The sequence below is a fragment of the Triturus cristatus genome, chromosome 7 (genome assembly GCF_964204655.1).
Source record: "Triturus cristatus chromosome 7, aTriCri1.1, whole genome shotgun sequence".
Taxonomy (NCBI): Eukaryota; Metazoa; Chordata; class Amphibia; order Caudata; family Salamandridae; genus Triturus; species Triturus cristatus.
Window position 1 is genome coordinate 1,203,913,846 of NC_140590.1, and position 22,320 is coordinate 1,203,936,165.

Consider the following 22,320-nt stretch of genomic DNA (forward strand, 5'->3'; position numbering starts at 1 on the left):
GTTAAACAGTAAGATTCCCTTGATCCTCCTCAGATTAGCCATGCTGTCTGAGTTTCTTCAGTTTCCCTCAGCTGCTCAAAGTAGTACTGATACATCCCTATGTTTGAGATACTGTCAGTGTTGAAGTCTCCCAAGTCTGCGTTCCCCCTGGCTCATGTGTATGTTTAACCCCAGCTCTTACGTATTGTAGTGTCCACCCCAGCCTGGGTACCCACCAATGACTACGCCACACAGGGAACTTAGTATTACGCATCTTTATTCTTCTGCGTGTTTCAACAAACTTAAACATTCTAAACCAAGCTTTCATTGAATTCCTCTCTATGATGTACATCACAGCTCTAGAGAGTCTGGGAGGAATCCAAAAGGTTTCCATCATAACAATTTGCAAGAAACTACATTGATGTGTACCTTAATGTGTTCACTGGAGGCTTCCAAAGAGAAAACCTGCCATCTCCAGTTTATATACTACCGAAACTCTCACAAAGGGCCCTCGTATCTCTGTTTTTAGCCTGCACCAAAGTTCTTTCCAAAGCTATTGGTGTGCCTCAGCTGTGTCTTGTACTGGTGTAAATCCCTGGTCTTCATCCTAACCTCAGATGCCAATGAGTCTGCCCGCTCTACTCTCGGTCTTCCCATATAGCTTGTTGAGATGTTTTTACCTTGATTCGGTGCGTACAGCTAAGAGATGAAGGTAGCAATGAAGTCACAGCTGCTATCTTGCTCTCGGTCTTAGGACCTCATTTAGAGGTCTAAACTCGCAGTTCACTGGCCTTACTTAGAGGCAGATGTAGAGCATTATTTACAATGGTGCAGCCTCAACTGGCATCGCAAGTCAAAAGCCTTGATATGGTTTACCCTTGGTTACATAGAGCTGCTTGGCCATAGTGGTGGTCGGCTGGTAGTTTAGGACAGTTGACTATCAGTATTTTTCCATGCCCAGGAGGCATGCTGGTCCCTGGCAATGAAAGTCGCCAATGGCACTCACACAGGGAGATAATCCCCTGAGCATCAGGGACATTGTTTTCTTCTTTTTCAAGTGCAATTACCTGCTCTGGGAGTCAATTCTTTACAAATTAAAAAGTTTGCTGACTGGGCAAATAAACACATGCCCTTTCACCAATCTCTTCAGCCTTCAGTGCAACCCTCGTAGTGATCCTTGCCAGACGGGCAATCAACTGCCTTGAATTTGCGAGTTAAAGCTGCTTCTTTCTCTCTGCATGAAGGACTTAGGGACTGATTTAGATATTGGTGAGGAGGTTACTCCATTGGTATGGTGTAGTACGTTATGCCCACCATATTGAGGGCCCTCTGGCCCAGAAGACATCTTCTATTATTGGCAGAATATGCCACCACAGTATTTTGCTGCATAACATACAAAAACGAATGACCCTCCACTCCATGGGAGTTGCATTCCAAGAGGTGGGGCTCATTTTGCAATTTTTAGGGTCCACCGGACTGTGGGGGGCAGTGGAGACTGGCCATTCACTGCCCACTGTAAATCGGGTAGTTGGTCTAATCGCTAAACCTCCGATGGCCCTTACACCATCAGGTCATCGATGTCAGCAATGGAGACGGAGTAGTCTACAGTGCTACATACTTAAGTTCTGCCCGTCTGTAAATCAGGTGGACGGATCTTCAGGATGGCGGAAAGATTATCACTCCATTGCTGTTGCAATGGTGTACCCTCTTAATCAAAATCTAAATCAGAGTTAATTTCCACATCAAATTCAGTGCTTGGAACCAAAAAGAAGTCTGTTGTCCACTGCCTACATTGATTTGATAATGTGCTCATGTACTCCAGGAAGGATCTGATTGATATGTTCTGCACCAGTAAAAATGCTAGTTGATCTACAATGAACTTTGTAAAACAAAGGCACTGGTCTTTTGAATGATTTCTACACCAAACTGAAAAAGGCAATAATTAACTGTTGTTACCTATCTATGATATCTCAAGAAGGTAATATTCTATGGAACATGTTAAGAATCCTGCCCACATCAATAAACACATGAAAACAAGAGTTGATATGTGGTTCCATCCAAATGTACTTTTAAATGCTAACAGCATGCTCAAATGTGCCCAAGCCTATGATGCTGTCTTGATTACCCTGACTTTGGTATCAATGTGCAGAGTGGGACATAGCATTGACATCCAATTTGTAAACTCTCACACCTTGTTGCAGCTCTCTTGGTTGGTCTGAGATGACCAGCTTCTGTATTGGTTTTACTTGTACTGTGTATTGCAGTCTTTCACCTTTGGGGCCATTGATGTTTGTATCCAGTCATTTTAAAGTGCCTTTCTAGTCACTGGGGTTCTTTTGTATACAAGTTATAACAATCGTGAAAAGGTTTAGTGGCAAGTACCTTAAGTCAGGCATTTGTTGGTCACTGCTTCTTTCCAATGAATGCGCATGACTCGTTGTAACAGACTCTAACGAGGAAGACGAAAATCAGCCTTGTCTCTTTGCAAAAACATCCATCATCAGTGTCCGTACAACAGCAGTTTTCTTTTCGGTATATCTACCATAATTATGTAGCAGGATTGTCCAAAATGTGATATTACTTAGCACACTCAAAAACTATTGCGACTATATCTCCCATAAGTTGAAAATAATGATTTGCAGTAGTGCTGCCACACCATACATATTGCATATTCACCACGTGTTGTAAATGCTACACAACAATAAAAAACACACAGGTGCAGATGCACAATTGCAAACATTTTAGTTAATTTTCGTAGTTACCTTTGTTCGTGAAGTTAAATATTCTCGTGAGTTTCTCTCTGGCCTCCAAAATATTATAAATACTTTGGGGGCAAATATACAAAAGAGGAGACCAGCACTTGAGGACAAAATAGCAAATATTTCAACAGCAACCACATACTTTCCCTTTGTGCTCAGATACGCAGGAATAAAAGTTAACCAGACACTGACAAACACAAGCATGCTGAAAGTGATGAACTTGGTCTCGTTGAAGCTGTCAGGTAAGTTCCTGGCTAGGAAGGACACAATGAAGCTCACACTGGCCAAAAATCCCATAAATGCCAACATGCTGTAGAACCAGATGATGGAGCCCTCGTTGCATCCAAGGACTATCTCTTTCATGGCAGGGCTTGTGCTGTATTCTGGGAATGAAGGGGATGTTGCCAGCCAAGCAACTCCAATGGTCACTTGAATTAAAGTGCAGGTCAAAACGAGGTTGTAGGCTACGTTTGGACCTAAGAACTTCTTGAGATTGCTGTTGGGATTTGTGGCTCTGAAGATAATGACAACTGTGAAAGTTTTAGCAAGCACAGAAGAAATACACAGGGAGAAGATGACTCCAAAGATGATTTGTCGCAGCATGCAGGTCCATTTCGTGGGACGGCCAATGAAAATCAAGGCACAGAGGAAGCACAGCATGAGTGAGATGAGCAGCAGGTAACTGATGCCGCGGTTGTTAGCTTTCACCACTGGAGTGTCCCGGTACCAAACAAAGACACCAAAGACACAGAAGGCATTTAGGAAGAAGAAAATGGATATAAACACTAATATTGAACCCAGAGGCTCCTCGAAGGACAGAAAGTCAATAGATTTTGCTACACATTTGTCTCTTAAGTCACTGGTCCAGTGATCATCAGGGCACTTCATGCAATCGGTAGAATCTAGGAAGAAATTAAAACCTTAGATCACACAAGCATCAATAAATGAAAAAGAGAACTGTATTTTGTAGATCATAATGACAGGCAAAAATACATTCATGGCATTGACCACCTATAGATTTTTAATTAAAAATAACATATATATATATATATATATATATTTCACAAAAAATATTTAGCTGCTTTCAGTGAAATTAGATGAATAAATATTGTTTATTTATGGAACATTACTGCAACACTGAAGCATTTCAACCCTTCCAGTCTTTTGCAGTTGGTGAGTCCATTTTCAGCTTCATCTTAAATAAAGTCTGGCCGTCTTGCCTCCTATGAGGCATTGTGAAATTTGCAGTTCCTGACCAGCACATTCCACAAGCAACCGATATTTCACAGGAATTCTTTAACAAATAATAAAACAGCCATATTAGTTGGACAAGAGTACTAGTGTAATTCTCAATGTAGTGCTTCAAGTGTACATTACATTCAATAGTCAGCCCAAGAAGTATTTTATTCAATACCATATTTAGACCAATGGTTAGTAAAGCATCCATTCATCACCATCGCATTGTTACCTAAGAGGCATGTCCGTTTATGATGATCGTGTCTCTTGAAATTGATGAAATAGTAATTCATCACCATAATGTTGTAACATTGTAATCTTAGTGGAACATCCTTATATGACAATTGTGTCTGGGTTAAACTCATTGTTAGGCTTGGGCAAAGTTCTAATTATGCCAGAGAAATCAGAGTTTATTTGAGCAATAATGCATTATTCTTGTAAATGCAAAACTACCAAAAGTATGTGATTAATTTAGCTTGAGTAACTGAGAGTAATTTGGTGCTAAAGTCCTACTGGAGGAGCCCATTAACAATGAATAAAGAGAAAGCGAGTGACTGCTGGCTACTCCTGTTTGTTTCCTGTAGCATTTAGTGCTATTTGCTTTACAAAAATGCATGCTCGCGCCGCAAAATGCTGGTTTAGGCTTCTCACATAATTATACTTATTTTTAATGTATTTATTTATTTTTAAAGTGTTATATAGAGCGAACCAGACCCTTGGGGGTATCAGAGCTCTTTACAGGGTAGGTGACATTGTTACATAAATACAAAGAAAATACTATAAGGTTCAATGCTGGTCCTTGATGTTAAAAAAATAAACTACTATCATAGATAGATACATGGGTATCAGGTGCATACCAAAACATTCAATGCATAACAAGCAAAATGTAGTTACAGTATCCAGGAGACCTGACTGGCCAATATACAATAAAAGGATCTGTGAAGAAGAAATGTTATGTAGCAATATAACCGTAGTCCATGCTCAAGTGAATTTAGCCATGAGAAGCTATTTCACTTCTTTTTTGAACGATGCAGTGTAAGGATTAAGTCTGGTTTCTGGGGGTAGCGCATACCATTCTCTGGGTGCCATCGCTGAAAAGGTTCGGGTATATGTTTTCTTCTTGTTGAATTTTCGTGGTTTCAGTAGAAGGGTTTTAGCACTTCTTGAGGCTCTAACCCCACATGAGGGCGCTAGTCTCTGTACCAAATAGCTAGGTGCATTATGGTGAATGGCTTTATGCATCATACATGCTATTTTCAGATGTATTCTAGCTTCAAAAGGTAGCCAATTAAGGGATTTTAGGTCAGGAGTAGTTATACGTAATTACAAGTAATTTTGCAGTAGTTCGGAGTAATTACACTAACAAGAATTATGCCAGTTATGCCCACCTCTACTCAATGTCTCATATATCCAGAGTGATTATGGCACCACTTACCCCACTCAAGTTTGTTGCAATTCCATCTAACGGGAGGATTAATGGAGTTATCATGTCTTTATAGCTATAGGTGCATCTATAGCTCTTCATCATTGTTAAGACCAAATGGCATATTTGTTCCTACACAGATGATATATCTAGATTCAACTGATGTAGTTGCTTTGTTCTGTCACTGCGTCATTCATTTTTTATCACCATATCCATCCCATAAAATCGCATTGCTTTTCAATTCTTGCCATGGTGTTTCATGCAAAGGTTTTCTATGACAAAGCTAACAGGGGATGAAATTAGATAATTGAATTGTGGAAAAAATGGTAGAAAATACTTTCAATCCCACTGGGGCAAAACTAAAGAGCATTGTTGTCCAGAGAATTTAATGCAGGCATTTGTTGTAGAGTTTGTGTAGAGTAATGTCACCCAATTGTGAATATAAATATCAGCCTAAATAATATTTTCTGAATAAATATTTGATACTCTCAATATAGCCACCAGAGTACATCAGTGCACAGAAAGAATGGGGAAATGTAGGTATCATGATGGCATTACAATATTTTGAAACAAGATGTACAACAAGGAGGTATTTTGTGCAGGTCTTACATTTCAGGAAATATGCAATTATAGTGGGATTAGGGTTGATCAGATACATTGAATGTATTTTAGAAGTAATTTGGATGCATAATTTGGGGTATTTAGTGGAAGCGGGTTACCAAATTAATTACCTCTAGGATGAATGATCAGGAATATTTGATAGTGGAATCTACCATGTGTTGAAGTAGGTACAAGCACATTAGTGATACAAAATGTTTTTTTTGTATCTTGATTGTCCGGCTGTATTTTGTTTATGGCTATCACACATGTCTTTAATTATGCTTTGTATATAAAATGACATATGGCATCGAGAATAAGGTTTTTGGATCTGTAACCTGTTGATGCTTCTTGGCATTAAATAATAAACAAGTGATACATGGTTTCCTGAGTGCTGGTCTCTTTTTATTATAAAGGATAGGAAGGAATTAATTTCAGGTGCGGAAATGCAGTTGAGACCATTTCAGAGTGCCACTGAGGACCAGGTACCGACTGGCACCTGCTAATTGGATTAGGACTATATATGTAAATATGTATATATGTTAGAAACCGCGTTGTTGGTTGACTAAGGTGTAAACCCTGATCAAGCAACAGCTACAATCTCTTACAGGGTAATCCACAAGAAATCACTAAATTGACCTGTGCTTAACCCTGGGTAGCTTGCCACAAAAAAGCAGTCAGGCTTAACTTAGAGTCAACTTAGAGACAATAACTAAAGTATATATGCAGCACACAAAAAGTAATAAAGTGAAAACACAACAGCAGAAAAATCCCACACAAAATTAGAATGATAGCGAACATTTTAATAAATAATTTGACACAACACAACAAAAATCCAATCAGTAGATCCAGAGTTATGAATTTTCAAATTGTTTTGTAAAATCTAACCTTTTGAATAAAGGTTTTATTTAGATGTCTATATTAAACCTATTTTCATTTTATGGCAACATATGACTTCCGCAAGAGACTCACAAGAGCGAGTCTAACAATTCCCCATGTGCACACCAAGTGGAAGGACCTTCATGTTTTGATGTTGCAGACCGCTTGTGAGACAGGATGTTGCTAATAAAGTTGGTAATAGAACGTAATATCAATTTTGGAGATGCAATGACAATGTAGGTTCACTACAAAGTGGCATACATAAGTTGACATGATAACATTGAAAAATAAGTTGTGCTTTTCATGGTTTTTACGATCCAGCAAGAAACCTGCAAGCTACTTAAGTGAGGACTGCAAAAGTAAAGACACACACTTCAAAGAGATATTATTGTTTAAAATGAATGTTGTGAGAAACTGGGTTGTTGGTTGAAACAGGTGTGAGCCCTGGGCCAGCAACAGCCATAATTCTTTGCAGGGTGAACCACAAAAATCACTAAATTAACCTACGATTAAACTTGGGTAGCTTGGCATGAAAGGCAGTCAAGCTTAACTTAGCGGCAATGTGTAAAGTATTTATGGAGCACACAAACCTGTCATGAAATAAAACCACAACACAAGACAAACCCCAAACCAAATTAGAAAAATAAAGTATGTTTTTCATAATCATTTGACACAGAAATGACAGCAATACAACCAGCAGATCCAGAGTTATACATGTTTGAAGATTTTAGTGAAAAGAGCGCCAAGAAGCACAATTCACCAACTATCAATATCTGGTCACGCTGAACCAGGCCAAACTCACAAGTTCAGGGCAATCACAATGGAGGTCAGGTCAGCCACAGGAGCAGGGAGAGCATCGTGGGAGGCTGCCAGAGTAGGATGAAGTACAGACCAGGCATTGCAGATGCACCCTGATGGAGCTTCATGCTCACAGTCTTCATGATCGGTTGATGCTGTGGCACGAGGACAGAACTGACGAAGCTGTGCATTGTACTGCGGTGCAAACTGACATGTTTTCAGCTTCCAAGAACCCAAAAGCTTGAATACAGGTATCTAAGCCACACAAAGCATTCAGGACTTGAGGGGCACCACTTGGGGATCAGGAATTCATCTCAGATATGTCTAGGTGCTCCTACAGGATGTTGGAGAGCCTTTTACATCCCTGATGCTCAGATGCAGAGGCCAGCAGAATAGCCTTTGGAGTCACCCTAGTAGCCCTGCCTGGGTTTAAGATGAAGTTGCAGGTCCAGTTTTCTTTCCCCAGGCAAGTGGGCAGCAGGGCAGAAAGGCAGCATATCAGAAAGGCAGAATAGGTCATCAGTCCAGCGGAGTGATGGTCCTTTCAGCAGCATAGCAGTCCATCTTCCTGGCAGAGTGTCTACAGGTCCAGAAGTGTGTTGAAAAGTTGATGTCTGAGGGTCCTATTTTACGTAACTGGTGCCCTGGTTCTGAAAAGTGGGAGACTCATTTAGACACTGGCTTTGGGTCTGAAGTGCATGGAATGTCCTTAATCCCCAGCCCTGGCTCTAAGCTGCCTGCAATGACAATGTGGGGTCATCAGGTCATTTGTGTAAAGGCACAGCACAGGATATTCAGTTGTAGGTGGGACTGTGCTCAGCTCAGCCCCCTAATCCTGCCAGCAAATAGCCCTTGAAGGTACACCTGATCCCTCTATTGCGTGACTGTCTGGAGGGAATTGACAAAGTCTGAGTGTCAGTTACACCCAGTCATGTGACCCAAGAAAGGCTACCAGCACAAAACGGCGACAGGCAGAGAAATGCCAACTTTCTAAATGTGTTATTTTTATATTTGTAATCAATCAATTGTATCATTACATAGGGCTTTTCATTACAAATCAAAGACACCACATATAACATAGCTACCAGCTCCTGTTTGGAAATTGCAGCTTATCAAATGTAACACGGAATCCTCAATGTTATCCTAAGGGAGGGGTAGGCCTCACAGTAGTGAAAGACAAATTTACGAGTTTATCAATACTAAGACATGTAAGACTTAAAAGTACATGTCCAACATTTTAATTTCACTGCAACCTGTCCAATGGGATATCAAGAGTCTAATTTAGGCTTTGGCTTAGGGGTGCCTTATCTGTAATGAAGCAAAAAACAAAGGAAATGATGGACGGAGTGTTGAACATTGCAAGCACTCACCCCCAGTCAACTGATCTGGGTTTAATCCATCACCGTTCTTTAGCCCACTCTGCCACCCCAGTTCAGACATGGCCATATGCAAATCAGTCTGACCCTGTGCCTCATGGGAACAGTCCAGCCCGAACTGCCAAGCCATATCTTCCCTGGACCGGAAACAAGCTTCCTAGGACCGGTTTCTGACATTTCAGTCGTCTTCAACCAGGCTTGCTTGAATCCAGTGGCAAAGTGAGCAAGGGCCTCACGTCTGAGCATACCCTGCCAACTTATAGCAAACAAAGCAAAAACCAAAGGAAATGATGGACGGAGTGTTGAACATTGCAAGCACTCACCCCCAGTCAACTGATCTGGGTTTAATCCATCACCGTTCTTTAGCCCACTCTGCCACCCCAGTTCAGACATGGCCATATGCAAATCAGTCTGACCCTGTGCCTCATGGGAACAGTCCAGCCCGAACTGCAATGCCATGTCTTCCCTGGACCGGAAACAAGCTTCCTAGGACCGGTTTCTGGCATTTCAGCCGTCTTCAGCCAGGCTTGCTTGAATCCAGTGGCAAAGTGAGCAAGGGACTCACGTCTGAGCATACCCTGCCAACTTATGGCGAACAAAGCAAAAACCAAAGGAAATGATAGACGGAGTGTTGAACATTGCAAGCACTCACCCCCAGTCAACTGATCTGGGTTTAATCCATCACCGTTCTTTAGCCCACTCTGCCACCCCAGTTCAGACATGGCCATATGCAAATCAGTCTGACCCTGTGCCTCATGGGAACAGTCCAGCCCGAACTGCCAAGCCATGTCTTCCCTGGACCGGAAACAAGCTTCCTAGGACCGGTTTCTGGCATTTCAGCCGTCTTCAGCCAGGCTTGCTTGAATCCAGTGGCAAAGTGAGCAAGGGACTCACGTCTGAGCATACCCTGCCAACTTATGGCGAACAAAGCAAAAACCAAAGGAAATGATGGACGGAGTGTTGAACATTGCAAGCACTCACCCCCAGTCAAGTGATCTGGGTTTAATCCATCACCGTTCTTTAGCCCACTCTGCCACCCCAGTTCAGACATGGCCATATGCAAATCAGTCTGACCCTGTGCCTCATGGGAACAGTCCAGCCCGAACTGTCAAGCCATGTCTTCCCTGGACCGGAAACAAGCTTCCTAGAACCGGTTTCTGGCATTTCAGCCGTCTTCAGCCAGGCTTGCTTGAATCCAGTGGCAAAGTGAGCAAGGGACTCACGTCTGAGCATACCCTGCCAACTTATGGCGAACAAAGCAAAAACCAAAGGAAATGATGGACGGAGTGTTGAACATTGCAAGCACTCACCCCCAGTCAACTGATCTGGGTTTAATCCATCACCGTTCTTTAGCCCACTCTGCCACCCCAGTTCAGTAATGAAGGCAAGGAGGTTTGAGTGTCAAGCTGACATGGCAGTTTAAAACTGCATTCAGGCTGCAATGTCAGGCTGGAGACATGTTTGAACGTGTTGAATGTTACTATAGTGATTGGCACTATAAGTGCTGCAGACTCACTGGCAGGAGTCCTAAGGCCAATCAAAATTAATTCAGCAATAACATGGAGGGTAAAAGGATGGGGGAAGATCACCTGAAGGCTTACAGGTCTAACTATATATATAATCCAGTGGTGTTTGCCACTGTGTAGGTATAGATAGTGCAGTGGCCCCCTTCCCCGAGACAGAATACGCACCAGGGATCCCATTCCCTAGGTCTAAATAGCATTGTAAAGGGAAGGGGGGTACACCACCGTGACCCTTCTCCCCAAGCCTCAATAGACCCCAGGGCCCTCATTCCACTGGGACTATATTTACTTGTAGGGGAGGGAGTTTATGGGTACAGCCGTGGGACTGTAAAGGCACTGGGGACCCCATTCCACAAGGCCAGCTCAATTACTGTGTCCTGGGGAGCCCGCAACAGGACACAGTAGTTCCCCTGCACAAAATAGTGCTGGCAGGGAAACATATGTCAGTTTCCACCTGGTGGGAGCAGTTTTAAAGCTCCTGTCAGGTGGAAGCAGAAAGGCCTTGTGGGAACCTAGGCAGGGAAGGCATGTCTGCTCCCATTCTGCAGGAGCTTTAAAATGTTCTCACCGGGAGACGGTGCAGACTTCTGTTTCTTTCCCTGCAGTCTTGCGGGGAAATAAACACATATTACTCCAACCCAGGTGGAAGCAAACAAAAACAGCTGCTCCTGCTAGGTGGGAGCAATGTCAGATTGTAGATTTTAATTTATTTGATAATATTACTTACATTGAGTCTGCCTCAATGCTAAGAGGGTAAATTACATGTTTCCCCATTATCATGCTGGAAGTCCAGATGTAATGACGAAAAAGTGGACTTCTTTCATACGGTCGGGAGTGTTTGCAAAAAAGCAATATCTGGAGCATTGTCCCCACTGTGCTTACGGAAAGCTTGTTGGATAATTGTTCCAGAACTAAAGCCAACACTGTGACCAGTAAATTTATGGAACTGGCGTTTATACTGGCTAAGTGCAAATTAAACATGAAATGGTACTTTTTTGGGGACTCTGATCTCTGGATGGGAGAACGTAATACCGGGGCTGAATTCGAAAGCACAATCCTCAAGGGGAAGACAAGAATATGTTTGTGTCAGCACAGTCTGGTACAGGTATGGAGATGGTAATGGTATCTTATCAGGATGTTGATCGCAGTGGTTGAGTAGTGGACTGCCAGTCAGAAAATGATTAAATGGAACAAAATATGGGTGGTCTTGATGGCCTTCATAGTTTGAGCTGGAAATAGAACGCCTTGTTTCTGTACACTCCCCCTCTAATGGTCTCACAAAATAAGCACAGTAAAATGGCGAACACCTGTATTTGGTTCAAAGGTACCAATAAAAAATATTGGTGGTCAAATTAGCGCACATTAGTAGTATGCTTGCCCGACTCCAAATGTCTTATTAAATTTAGATTATACTTAAAAAAATAATAATTCTGTATGTACATTCTGACATTTGATATATGACACAATGATGTGAAAAACATGAACCCAAGGTCTACTACTTGTGCATAGTAAAATGTATTGTTAATGATGCTGACACACGTGAACTGCATGATAAAATTAAATTAAATAATACTTTACAAAAAATGGTGTTAAAAAAAACTGGGTTTCCCACTCTAAGTCTTCAGTGGGAGAGAGAACTACAGCTTGGGAGTGTGATCTTCAAGCCCAACCTGGCCTTCTTTCTGATTTGTGTAGTCAGTGCCCCACGGGGAACAACCTTTACAACGCAACTTTTACAACGCACTACCATTACAACGAAACTGTTACAACGTGAGTGCATTGACAACGCAGGACATTACAACGCAAGTCTTTACATCGACTTGCACTAGATGGCGTGCTAACATTAAAAATAGTGTAGTTTACTATCCTAACACCTTCCCTACTGTTACGTGGACTGGAGTTGGAATAGTAAATTAAATTTTTTTAATGTTAGCACGCCATCTAGTGCAAGTCGATGTAAAGACTTGCGTTGTAATGTCCTGCGTTGTCAATGCACTCGCGTTGTAAAACTTTCGTTGTAACAGCATGCGTTGTAACAGCATGCGTTGTAACGTCATACATCCGTGCCCCACATCTCTCTCTCTCCTTCAGGAGACAAGATCTACTAAATCCAGCACAGTGCTGCCTCATTACAGACATCATTGCCCCCATAAGCCCTCTGTGGCACCACACCCTTAACATCTGTAGCCACCCCTATCATAGCTGCTCTGACATCCACAGTCATCGCACCTGTGGCCACTCACTCAATGCTGCAGGGTTATTCAGAAAGGGCTGGGGCAGGACATGCTGTAAGAAACAAGTTTCAGGGTGCAGTCACCAATTCAAATATCATGAATGAAGACCTAATGAGCGCAACTATGTGGCAAGTTTGATCACCTGGACAAGATAAATGAACCTCTAAAGGCCCAGAAAAATCTCACAAGGGTCTAGAAGGAGATACTAAGGTCCCAAAATGATCTCTTAAAATGTCACTGGAGTGTTGACACTGTACCTTCTCGGGTGGAGCAATATGGCTTTAGAAAATTGTCTGCAGTAGTATCTTGATTAACTAACTCTTTCTGTGATCAAGCACCATCTGCTGCTAGCCCTGTCACAGAAACATTAATAGCTGGCAGCTGCATGGAATGCAGAAACTTGTGCACATTGAGCCACCAGTCACTCCCCCTCCCCACCCTTGTTGACACCCATGCAGCTTCAGAGAGGCCATTCATCTTGCAAGTTTGAGGACAACATCCCAGAATCTACCACTAAGAGATGACTATTCACCTTATCCACTTAATCCCAAATGTGTTCAATATAATCAAGTACTATGGTCTGGGAAAGGATTGTGCGCAATTGTTGCTTATCTTTAAATGTTCATCAAACATACTAGTCAACTTATTATTGGAGAATCATACGTTTTAGATTATATTTTACATTATGAAACAATAAAATAATTGGTAAAAATAATGTATGCAATGACCTTCTTCCAATAATATAAAATTAATAAGACATGGATATGTTAAAGAAACATAATACTTCTCTTAAATTTACACAAGGCTGGCAATCATTTAATATAAGCACACAATACTCATTTCATCATGACACACAACTTTAGTTACTGCCCTCTCAGTATGTACACATAGATCTGTTGTGTTGTTTTTTACTTATTTTATTTATTTATTTTAGCAGTTTTGTATAGCGTGAACAAGACCCTTACAGGTATCAGAGCGCTTTACAGTACAGAGATAACAACATAGAAAACATATAAATATTGTGAAATAGGTGAGTACAGTAAAGATGAGCATACACTAGTATCACGTATTTACAAGGGAGTATCAAAGAATCACGTGAATTTGGCTAGAAGAATAGATTTCACTTCTTTTTTGAAAAAAGCTGCGGATGGATTAAGTCTCGTTTCTTGGGGCAAGGCATTCCAAATCCTGGGCGCCATTCCTGAGAAGGAGCGGTAGTATGTTTTCTGCTTGGAGAATAATTGTGGTTTAAGCAGAAGATTGTTGGAGCTCCTAGTGGATCTGTTGCCACCCGATAGTACCAATTTCTCCGCTAGGTATCTCAGTGTTTTGTGATGTAAGGCCTTATGTGTCATACAAGCAATTTTCAAATGAATTCTGGCCTCAAAAGGAAGCCAGTTGAGGGCACGAAGGTCAGGGGAGATGTGGCTGTTTCTTTTGGAGCCTGTGACGAGCCTAGCAGCTGTATTGATTGTGGCTCTTAGGGGAGCGGTCGTTGATCTGGGTAGGCCACAGAGAGCAATACTTCCATAATCCACTTTGGGAATTACTAGAGATTGAACTGTCTGTTTAAAGTCTCTGGCCGGTATGAAGGGTTTCAGTTTTCTCAAGGTGTTAATCTGGAAATTAGCTCCTTTAGTTGCAGCGCTGATGTGCTTCTGCATATTTAACTTATTGTCCAAGGTTATTCCCAGTGATTTAGGTGAGTCGATGATGATAGGTTGACCATCGAGTGCTGTAATGTGCTTCATCCGTTCAAGGATGGTGGTTGTTTGTTTGGGAGGGGCGATAAGGAGAAATTCAGTTTTTAGACTGTTTAGTTTTAGATGATTTTCTGCCAACCAGATCTGTGTTTTGTGGAGTGTTGAGTTAAGGGACTTGATGTCATCAAGTGAGTGTACTTTGATGTAGAGTTGTGTGTCGTCGGCATACATGTGATATTGGATGTTTGACGAATTGAGTAGCTCCGTGAGAGGTTTCATAAACATAGTGAAGAGAGTCGGGGAGAGGGATGAACCCTGGGGTACTCCCAGAGTGACCGGGGAGGGGTTGGATTAGATTGGTTAATATTGAATCTTTGTGTTCTGTTTTGTAGGAAGGACGTGAACCAGTTAAACACAGTACCAGATAGTCCCATCCTGTGTTTCAGGAGGTCTAGAAGATTGTCATGTTTGACTGTGTCGAAGGCTGAGGATAAGTCAAGCAGGACTAGCAGGCATCCCTTGTTTTGATCCAGAATTTGTAGTGTGTCATCAATTATGTGGGTCATGGCTGATTCTGTGCTGTGTCCTGATCGAAAGCCTGATTGGAATTGATCTAGCAGGTTGAAGTGATCTATGTGCTTACTAAGCTGCACGTGGACACATTTTTCTAGCAATTTGGCGAGGATCGAGATGTTGGAAATTGGGCGAAATTGGGCTGGCAATCATTTAGTATAAGCACACAATACTCATTTCATCATGACACGCAACTTTAGTTACTGCCCTCTCAGTATGTACACATAGATCTGTTGTGTTGTTTTTTTAAGTAGCATTTCTTTACAAAATGTAGTACATACAAAATCAGCCAGGGGAGAATGATACATCAACAATGTAGACAAACACTTGTCTACAAACAAACCATGCTGAGAAGACACAACATTACATAGTACAAATTTTAAATAAAAAATGTTTTATGAACGGACCTTATGTGGAGAGAGGGGAAAAAAACACGACAGCGGGTTGATTCCACCATGAGTGCACTCTCCCCATGCCCCGCTGCTCCAGTGCCACCCGCAGCTTTATACTGCCTCAGGATTATATCCTTGATAAAATTCAGGAGGCTGAAAAAAGTTAACTACATACCTGTACTTCTAGTGGTCATCATCATCATTGGATTTTACAAAGAAAACATAAAAGTCAAACAAAAATAGATAAAAAGTTCCATCTGATGTAAAAAGAATTTCAGGATGACTATCATGGCCTATGATTACAAAGTTAAAAAAACACAAGCAGCATATCAAGAACAAAGGGGTTCAAAATGAGAGGTAACATCCTCAAAGCACCATGAGATACAAGATTAGTGATGAGGGCTATATCAAGGGCAATAAAACTATCCCAAACAGCCCCATCATTTTTTTTTATTCATTTTGATACAGTAACCACTAAATTTCCATCAAGATTAATCGCAACTGGACCTAAGCCTAATAGCAGCCCTTAAAAAGCTAAGAACATCCAATATTGAATGGCTTGAAAGAAGTTGTAAAAAGATAAAGCAAGTCTCACTTGCTTCAAAAATGTTTTTTTAAGAATAGGAATGATTAAAGACTTTCTAGGAGCCTAATAATAGCTACAAAACAATAAGAAGTGCATCATATCTTGTGGAGACTTTTAACCTCACATCCACAGGGTGGGAATCACTGCCCTCTATATGCACCTTGCGGATGGGCCAACAGATAATGAAAGAGGTCCAGTTGAAATCTGGTCAGTAAAAAATTATCAGGGTTACTTTTAAACTATAAAAGATGGGGTTCAGTTGATGACACAGTTTTCAGTAAGGAATACCTACGCACACTGGACTTCCTCAATTCCACTTCTTGTCTGGCTCAAGTGAGGTTTTAAAAAAACACTCCTTTACCCAAGTTAAATCCCTACTACAAATAGCCTCCGGATTCTCAAATAGATCTGCCCTTCCCAGACTGCAAAAACCTTCTCTAACATACCTAAACCAACACATATGGTTAACATGGTCAAGGGAAAGACAGAGCCCCTTAAAATGTCCTTACTAAGGGCATTTTCTTTCTTATTCCAAATTTTCATCCACAATGCTAAGAGATGAAAAGCCAACACTTCTGAGAGGAAGGCCATCCCCAATTGTTCATGCACTACAAAATAAGGTATGGTCTGTGGTAAGCAGAGTACCCGTCTCAGAAAAGTATTTTTGACAATTTGCAGTGCATCCTGCCCAGTATAGCCTCAGCTCTCCCTCCCGTAGGTAACCTTAGCTATATAGATCTTCAAGATGTCCTGATCGGTCTACCTCCCAGTCTGGATGCAAAAGTAAAAAGAGTGGCAATTGCCCTAGCCAAATTCCATTTCCTTCGGCTTGTCAAAGGGCACCAGCTCAGGGCATCCTCGAACACTAGCCCCAGGTAGGAAAAAATGTCAGTCTTGGGAATCAACACAGTCCCTACCCTAAATGTGAGGAGCATAGCTGGTCGAGGACCCACCTGCCTTACAAACATTTTACTGTGATTAACTAACAAGTCCAAATCCTCCATAAAATGTACACAAGATTTCAGCAAGAGTTGTAGACTCCTCGCTGTCCTCGCCATGAGAACAGCATCATTTGCATACAGCAGGACTGGCAAACAACGCTTACATACCTGGGAATAGTCAGTTTTTAGATTCAAGAGGACCTGCTCCAAATTGTTGATGTACAAATTAAAGAGGAAAGGAGCTAAGATACACCTTTGACGCATCCGTCTCAGGATGGGGAACTCACGGGTCACTTTATGGTCTTTAAAGTAATGGACTACAGCTTTAGTGTCTCTATGGAGATCCCTTAAAAACAGGACAATGATATTGTCAATACCAATAGAAAGCATTATCTGCCATAGCTTTGATCTGTTAACGCGGTCAAACGCGGAAGACAGATCCATAAAAGTAAGTAGATGGTGCCAGAATGAGCAACGTAATACTTATTCAAGACCATGTATAAATGTAAACACTGGTCCACAGTTGAACATCCAGGACAAAAACCGTATTGAACCTCAGCCAGGATGTTATTATTATCTGCCCAACTCACAAGCCTGTCTAATACCATGTGACCCACATCCTTTAGCACAGAATTCAAGAGGGTGATGGGTCTATAGCAATGAGTGCTGTCCTGATTTCCCTTTTTGAAGACAGGAACAATGTTGGATAGGGCCCATGTGTCCGGGCAGCCAATCTTAACCAAGGAGCTGGTAATTGACGTAAGTACAGGTACCTAGATATCCACATGCAAAATTTAAATGTCAGGGGGGATCCCATCAGGGACAAGGGCCCTGTTTTTAGACAGCCCCATAATACCAGCTCTTACTTCTTGCACTGTGAATATAACCTCAGATTTAACCTCAACAATTTCCTGGGCTTCCCTCGAGATTGGATCAGACTGAAACATGCCCTAAAAATGGCTCACTCAGTCATCCCCGGTGATATGGGCGTCCAATAGATTGGCACTATCACCTGCCAAAAGGGACTATTGATAATGCTCCAGAACTTGGATCTGTTACCCAAGGTGCTGGCCTCTTACATCTCTGACCAGGCCTCCTCCATCAGAGCGGACTTTTGCTTTGCCAGTGCTGCCTTGTAATATCTGCAATATAACTTGATGGCCAGGGGGTCTCCTGCTGTGATACTCAAGACCTCTTTCAGTCTCCTGGAGGCACAGGAGCACTCTGAGTTGTACCATCTCGGGTCTATATGAGACAAACACCTACCCGGGGCCTGCAATAGGTTAACTATAGCTCCAGACACGCTTCCGAAGGTCTCCAAGATGTCTGATGGTTTTGCCACACTATCTGGGCAGGTGGCACACCACATATTACACTGGGTGAACAGGGACTCAGTGAACTGGTCCAGAATAATCTGACCCCCCTTGATTCTCCTCCCCCTTCTACAGCTTTCAGCAGCCCCCTTGCTCCATCCATGATTAACTTTGCTCCCCAAAGCCATCTGATCGAAACACACACCGGGTTATGATCACTATGCATGCTCACCTTGATCGAAAAGTCCGATATATAAGAATAAAAAGGCTTAGATACAAGAATAAAATCAATAAAAGACTCACAACCTCTCCCATTAAAAGTGGGGGCGACATCTGTTTTGTGAGGTGGCAACTTATTCACAGCAGAAATTATGTCAAACTCACACAAAATAGAGTTAAGTATAGAACCCTGAAGGGTATGTTCCATGTGCAGACCGGACTGGCATGCATAGCCTGTATCTTTAACCCACCCACGCCTAAGCTCCCTGCACATGTGAACATTAAAATCTCCTGCAATAGGAATGTTAGAATAGTTCTGCTTGCTCTGGGTCATGTTCCTCATGAAAGAACCCAGCAGTGTAATGTTGCATATTTCCGATGGACAGGCTACCGCGTTGTAAAAATTTAAAAGCAACAGCCTGCTTGTGCCACCAGATAATGATATCACCTGTAAAGTAGGAGAATTATGGGGCAGCATAACGGAACAGCCTTGGACTGCTAAAGAGACAAAAGTTACCAGACCCCCTTGGCTCTTCATGCTATAGAGGGAGCAGCTGGCACAAAGAGGGTTTAATTGCCTTCCAAATTAAATTTATTTTCAGCAGCCCATGTCTCCGGGAGGCAGATCACATTGAAGCCTCTTACAAAAAGCCCCCAATCTGGGTCATCAAAGTTTCTCGCAAGCCCTGCAATATTTCCAGTAATAAACTTGCACCATTTATATTCTTGATAGCCTGGACCCAATTGCCCAACGGAACGCTGTGTTGAAGGGGCATCTGCCTCGGGCGGAACAACAACCAGTCAATCACAATATTCTAATAGATTCTGGGGCTCAAACCTATGAGATTCGCTTATACCTGGAATTACCTCCTGCTGGCTCCTATAACCCATGTCTAAATACTGCCCCAGGGTATTCCCAAATAACACCAATGGGTGAATCATAGGCCTGTATAACCCAGTGAGAGTGCTGCAATGGCAGAGTTACGACCCCTGTAGTTGAGTTGGGCAGCCGTACTTAATATGCTATTTATCACAAAAAGGGCTATTAAAATTAATGATGACACATTCCCCATCCCAGTCTTTCTTGACACTACCCACCCATAATGTGCTACGCAACATGATAATGTGACTTTCTACCCGCAACCCTGAGGCCATGTTTGAGTTTAACCAATGCACAACTTTGTTCTTCAGTTGGTCAAAGTCTTCCTTTGCACCCAGAGCAAGTCGAATGACATTAGCTAAAACCACTATGAGTGGAGTTGACTCTGGTGGCAGTTGTAAAGTACACAGTCTTGTGGATAGAGTTACTAGATTCCCCTGAATGGATCCCACCCAGCCTTCCATCAGGCATCCTGTTAGACCTGCCTGCTTCAGATCATAGGTTCTGGTACAGCTTGAGGTGTGAGGAGCCCCCATCCTTACAAGCAGCTGTCAGTGCTGGTGGTAATGTCCTATTCAGTAATGGAGTCGAAGTACTGAAGGCACTAAATGGCACATACGCTGAGTTACACCCTCAGACAGAGGCATAGGTAAGGACTTGGAGCCAAGCTCTTGCACATTACAGCAAGTGCTAGGAGACGAGACTGTTGGAACCAGGGGACAAGTGGGCAGTACTGTAGGGTCACCTTGCCGTAAAGTGATCAGCTTGTGCAGATCATTCTCAATTGCTCAAAGACTGTGTATTATGGGATCTAGTTTAAGATCCAGGGCAGATAGCAGTGTTCCCTTAAGAGCGTTGAGCAAAACAGTCATGTTGGGCTGGGCTTGCTGGAGCAGGGTTTTCTGTTAAAACCCGAACATCAGCTTATTTTTCATATGTCATAATTAAAATTACTAATAATTAATTACTAGATATTAATTTTGTCAAGTTTCTGACTAATCAACCTTACTAATGAAAGAATTACACGTGGGAGTGCATTTGTGTTGCTTTATTAATACGTGAACTAAGTTGGTGAGCAAATTAATTAAATATGTGTGGCTAAAGTGCTATTTGTTATGTGTTTGCGCTTTAAAATAATATGCTTTAATGCTTCTTTATGTCGCGGATGGCTAGATAAATACATACACCTAAAGGTTTTAGTGGGAATTAACACTGTATAATCATTACGATATAGTAACGTTGTTTTGTGTTTCTTTTAATTAAGATTGTCCATTCTGGCCTAGTGAAAGATGGCCGACAATTACAGCCTGCATTTGAGTAGATGAAATACGAAGAGAGGCCTCGCTGAATATGGTTGAAATCCTGACCTCGGCCTCTGTCTGTATTAAAAGTTTCCGTGAGGACAGCAGCTCTGGGCTTGACGCCAGTTGTCGCCAGTTATCCTTGGGAGAGAATAAAAGCCACAATGAACTTTGATAAACTTGCGGTGGCTTCACTATGATTCCGAGGAAGAGCATTCATGGATGTTGCATTTTTAAGTTGTGCTTCCTTCTTCCGTGTTTTTATTTTTGAGATATTCGAGAGCGGAGGTTTTTTCTAAATGTTGCGAGTCAACATCCTTTCCTGCTCGCTCTGTTCAATGGCTCAACGGACGTTTGGTGCTTGTTTGTAACTTTTAATGTGTAAGTTTTACTATAAATATTGTTAGACTAGAGAGGGTCTAAGGCCACTTCTTCCCGAACCTATGCTCGAGAGGACCGACGCTGATTGAGAGGACGGCGACTCGGGAGACTTTACTGAGAGACCTGTCCTGACCTAAATACAACATTTAGCTAGAATAGGTAACTATGAGAATAATGATTTTGCTATTGATTGACTTTCATTTGAACTAATTTAGATAAAATAACCTTTTGTTTGAATTGCAGTGTCGGCTGGTTATTTCTTTGCCAATTTATTGGGATCTCAGATGTGTTCTTATTGTTTAAATCATGACTCGAGACATATCAATTAGGTTGCATTGACCTCAGTTTAGATGCAGATTGATTTAGGAGTTCTCTCGTATATTCAGTAAGGATAGAGTAATAGAATGAATATTAGTGTGATGGGCCCTAGCGTAAGATGAGTGAATGTGCGTATGACTGTGGAATTACTCTGTCCGTGGAAGTAGGGAGAATTTATAAGCTCCGATCTGCAGCAGTTTCCTGGTAGCAGTATCATGGTTTTGATTATTGTCTTGATCTGATAGATTGCTTGTACATAGGCTTCTGGATTTATTGATTTATTGATTGATGTTGATACATGTACTAACATTATATGTTGAAGTCGTCGTATTGAGTTCTATGTAGTGTGTACGGCTTCTGGAAAGTGGGGAGCTGGTGACGGTTCCGTAGTAGGGCAGAGGGAAGTGAGTGCTGCTCTCGGGAAAGACGGGATTGTTGGCCCTGTACGTATGCAGGGAAAAGCGTGTGACAATTGAAGTTGCGCGTCGCATTGTCTGGGTTCGGAATCAGTGACATCGCCGTGTGTTACTACTAGAGATATATTTTCTGTATAAGAGGGAGCGTGTATGGTAGCGAAGGTTATCTATGAAACTCTGGTCTTAAGTCCCAGGGATCCGTAAGGTTTGCCGTTAAAGCTTATCGCTGGAGAAGTAATAGGTATTCTCTGAGCTTGCTTGAAGGACTAGGCAGAGGTAAGCACTGCTTGGTTAACGTGTGTTATAATTCTGTAGTAGGACAGACTGTTTGCTGTTCTCGGGAAAGGCAGGATTCTGTGTGGATGTGTTACATTTTCTAGTGTGAAAGTGCGTGAATGTATGAGCATTTAGTTGATTGTGAGACTCTTTGGAGCATTCCTAGAGGAAACAGTTATTGGATGCATGTTAGAAGGGCAGAGTAGAGGGATGTGCT

At 42.0% G+C, this 22,320-nt stretch overlaps 1 protein-coding gene across 1 annotated transcript in view; it reads right to left on the reverse strand.

Moving 5' to 3' along the window:
- Positions 1-2,375: 2,375 nt before the first annotated feature.
- Positions 2,376-22,320, reverse strand: part of LOC146811602 (extracellular calcium-sensing receptor-like) — a 724,241-nt gene continuing 704,296 nt past the window's right edge. The window contains exon 6 of the mRNA XM_085615081.1: positions 2,376-3,640. Within this exon, the coding sequence (XP_085471207.1) occupies positions 2,721-3,640 (920 nt within the window). The 3' untranslated portion in view covers positions 2,376-2,720. The remainder of the gene's footprint in view (positions 3,641-22,320) is intronic.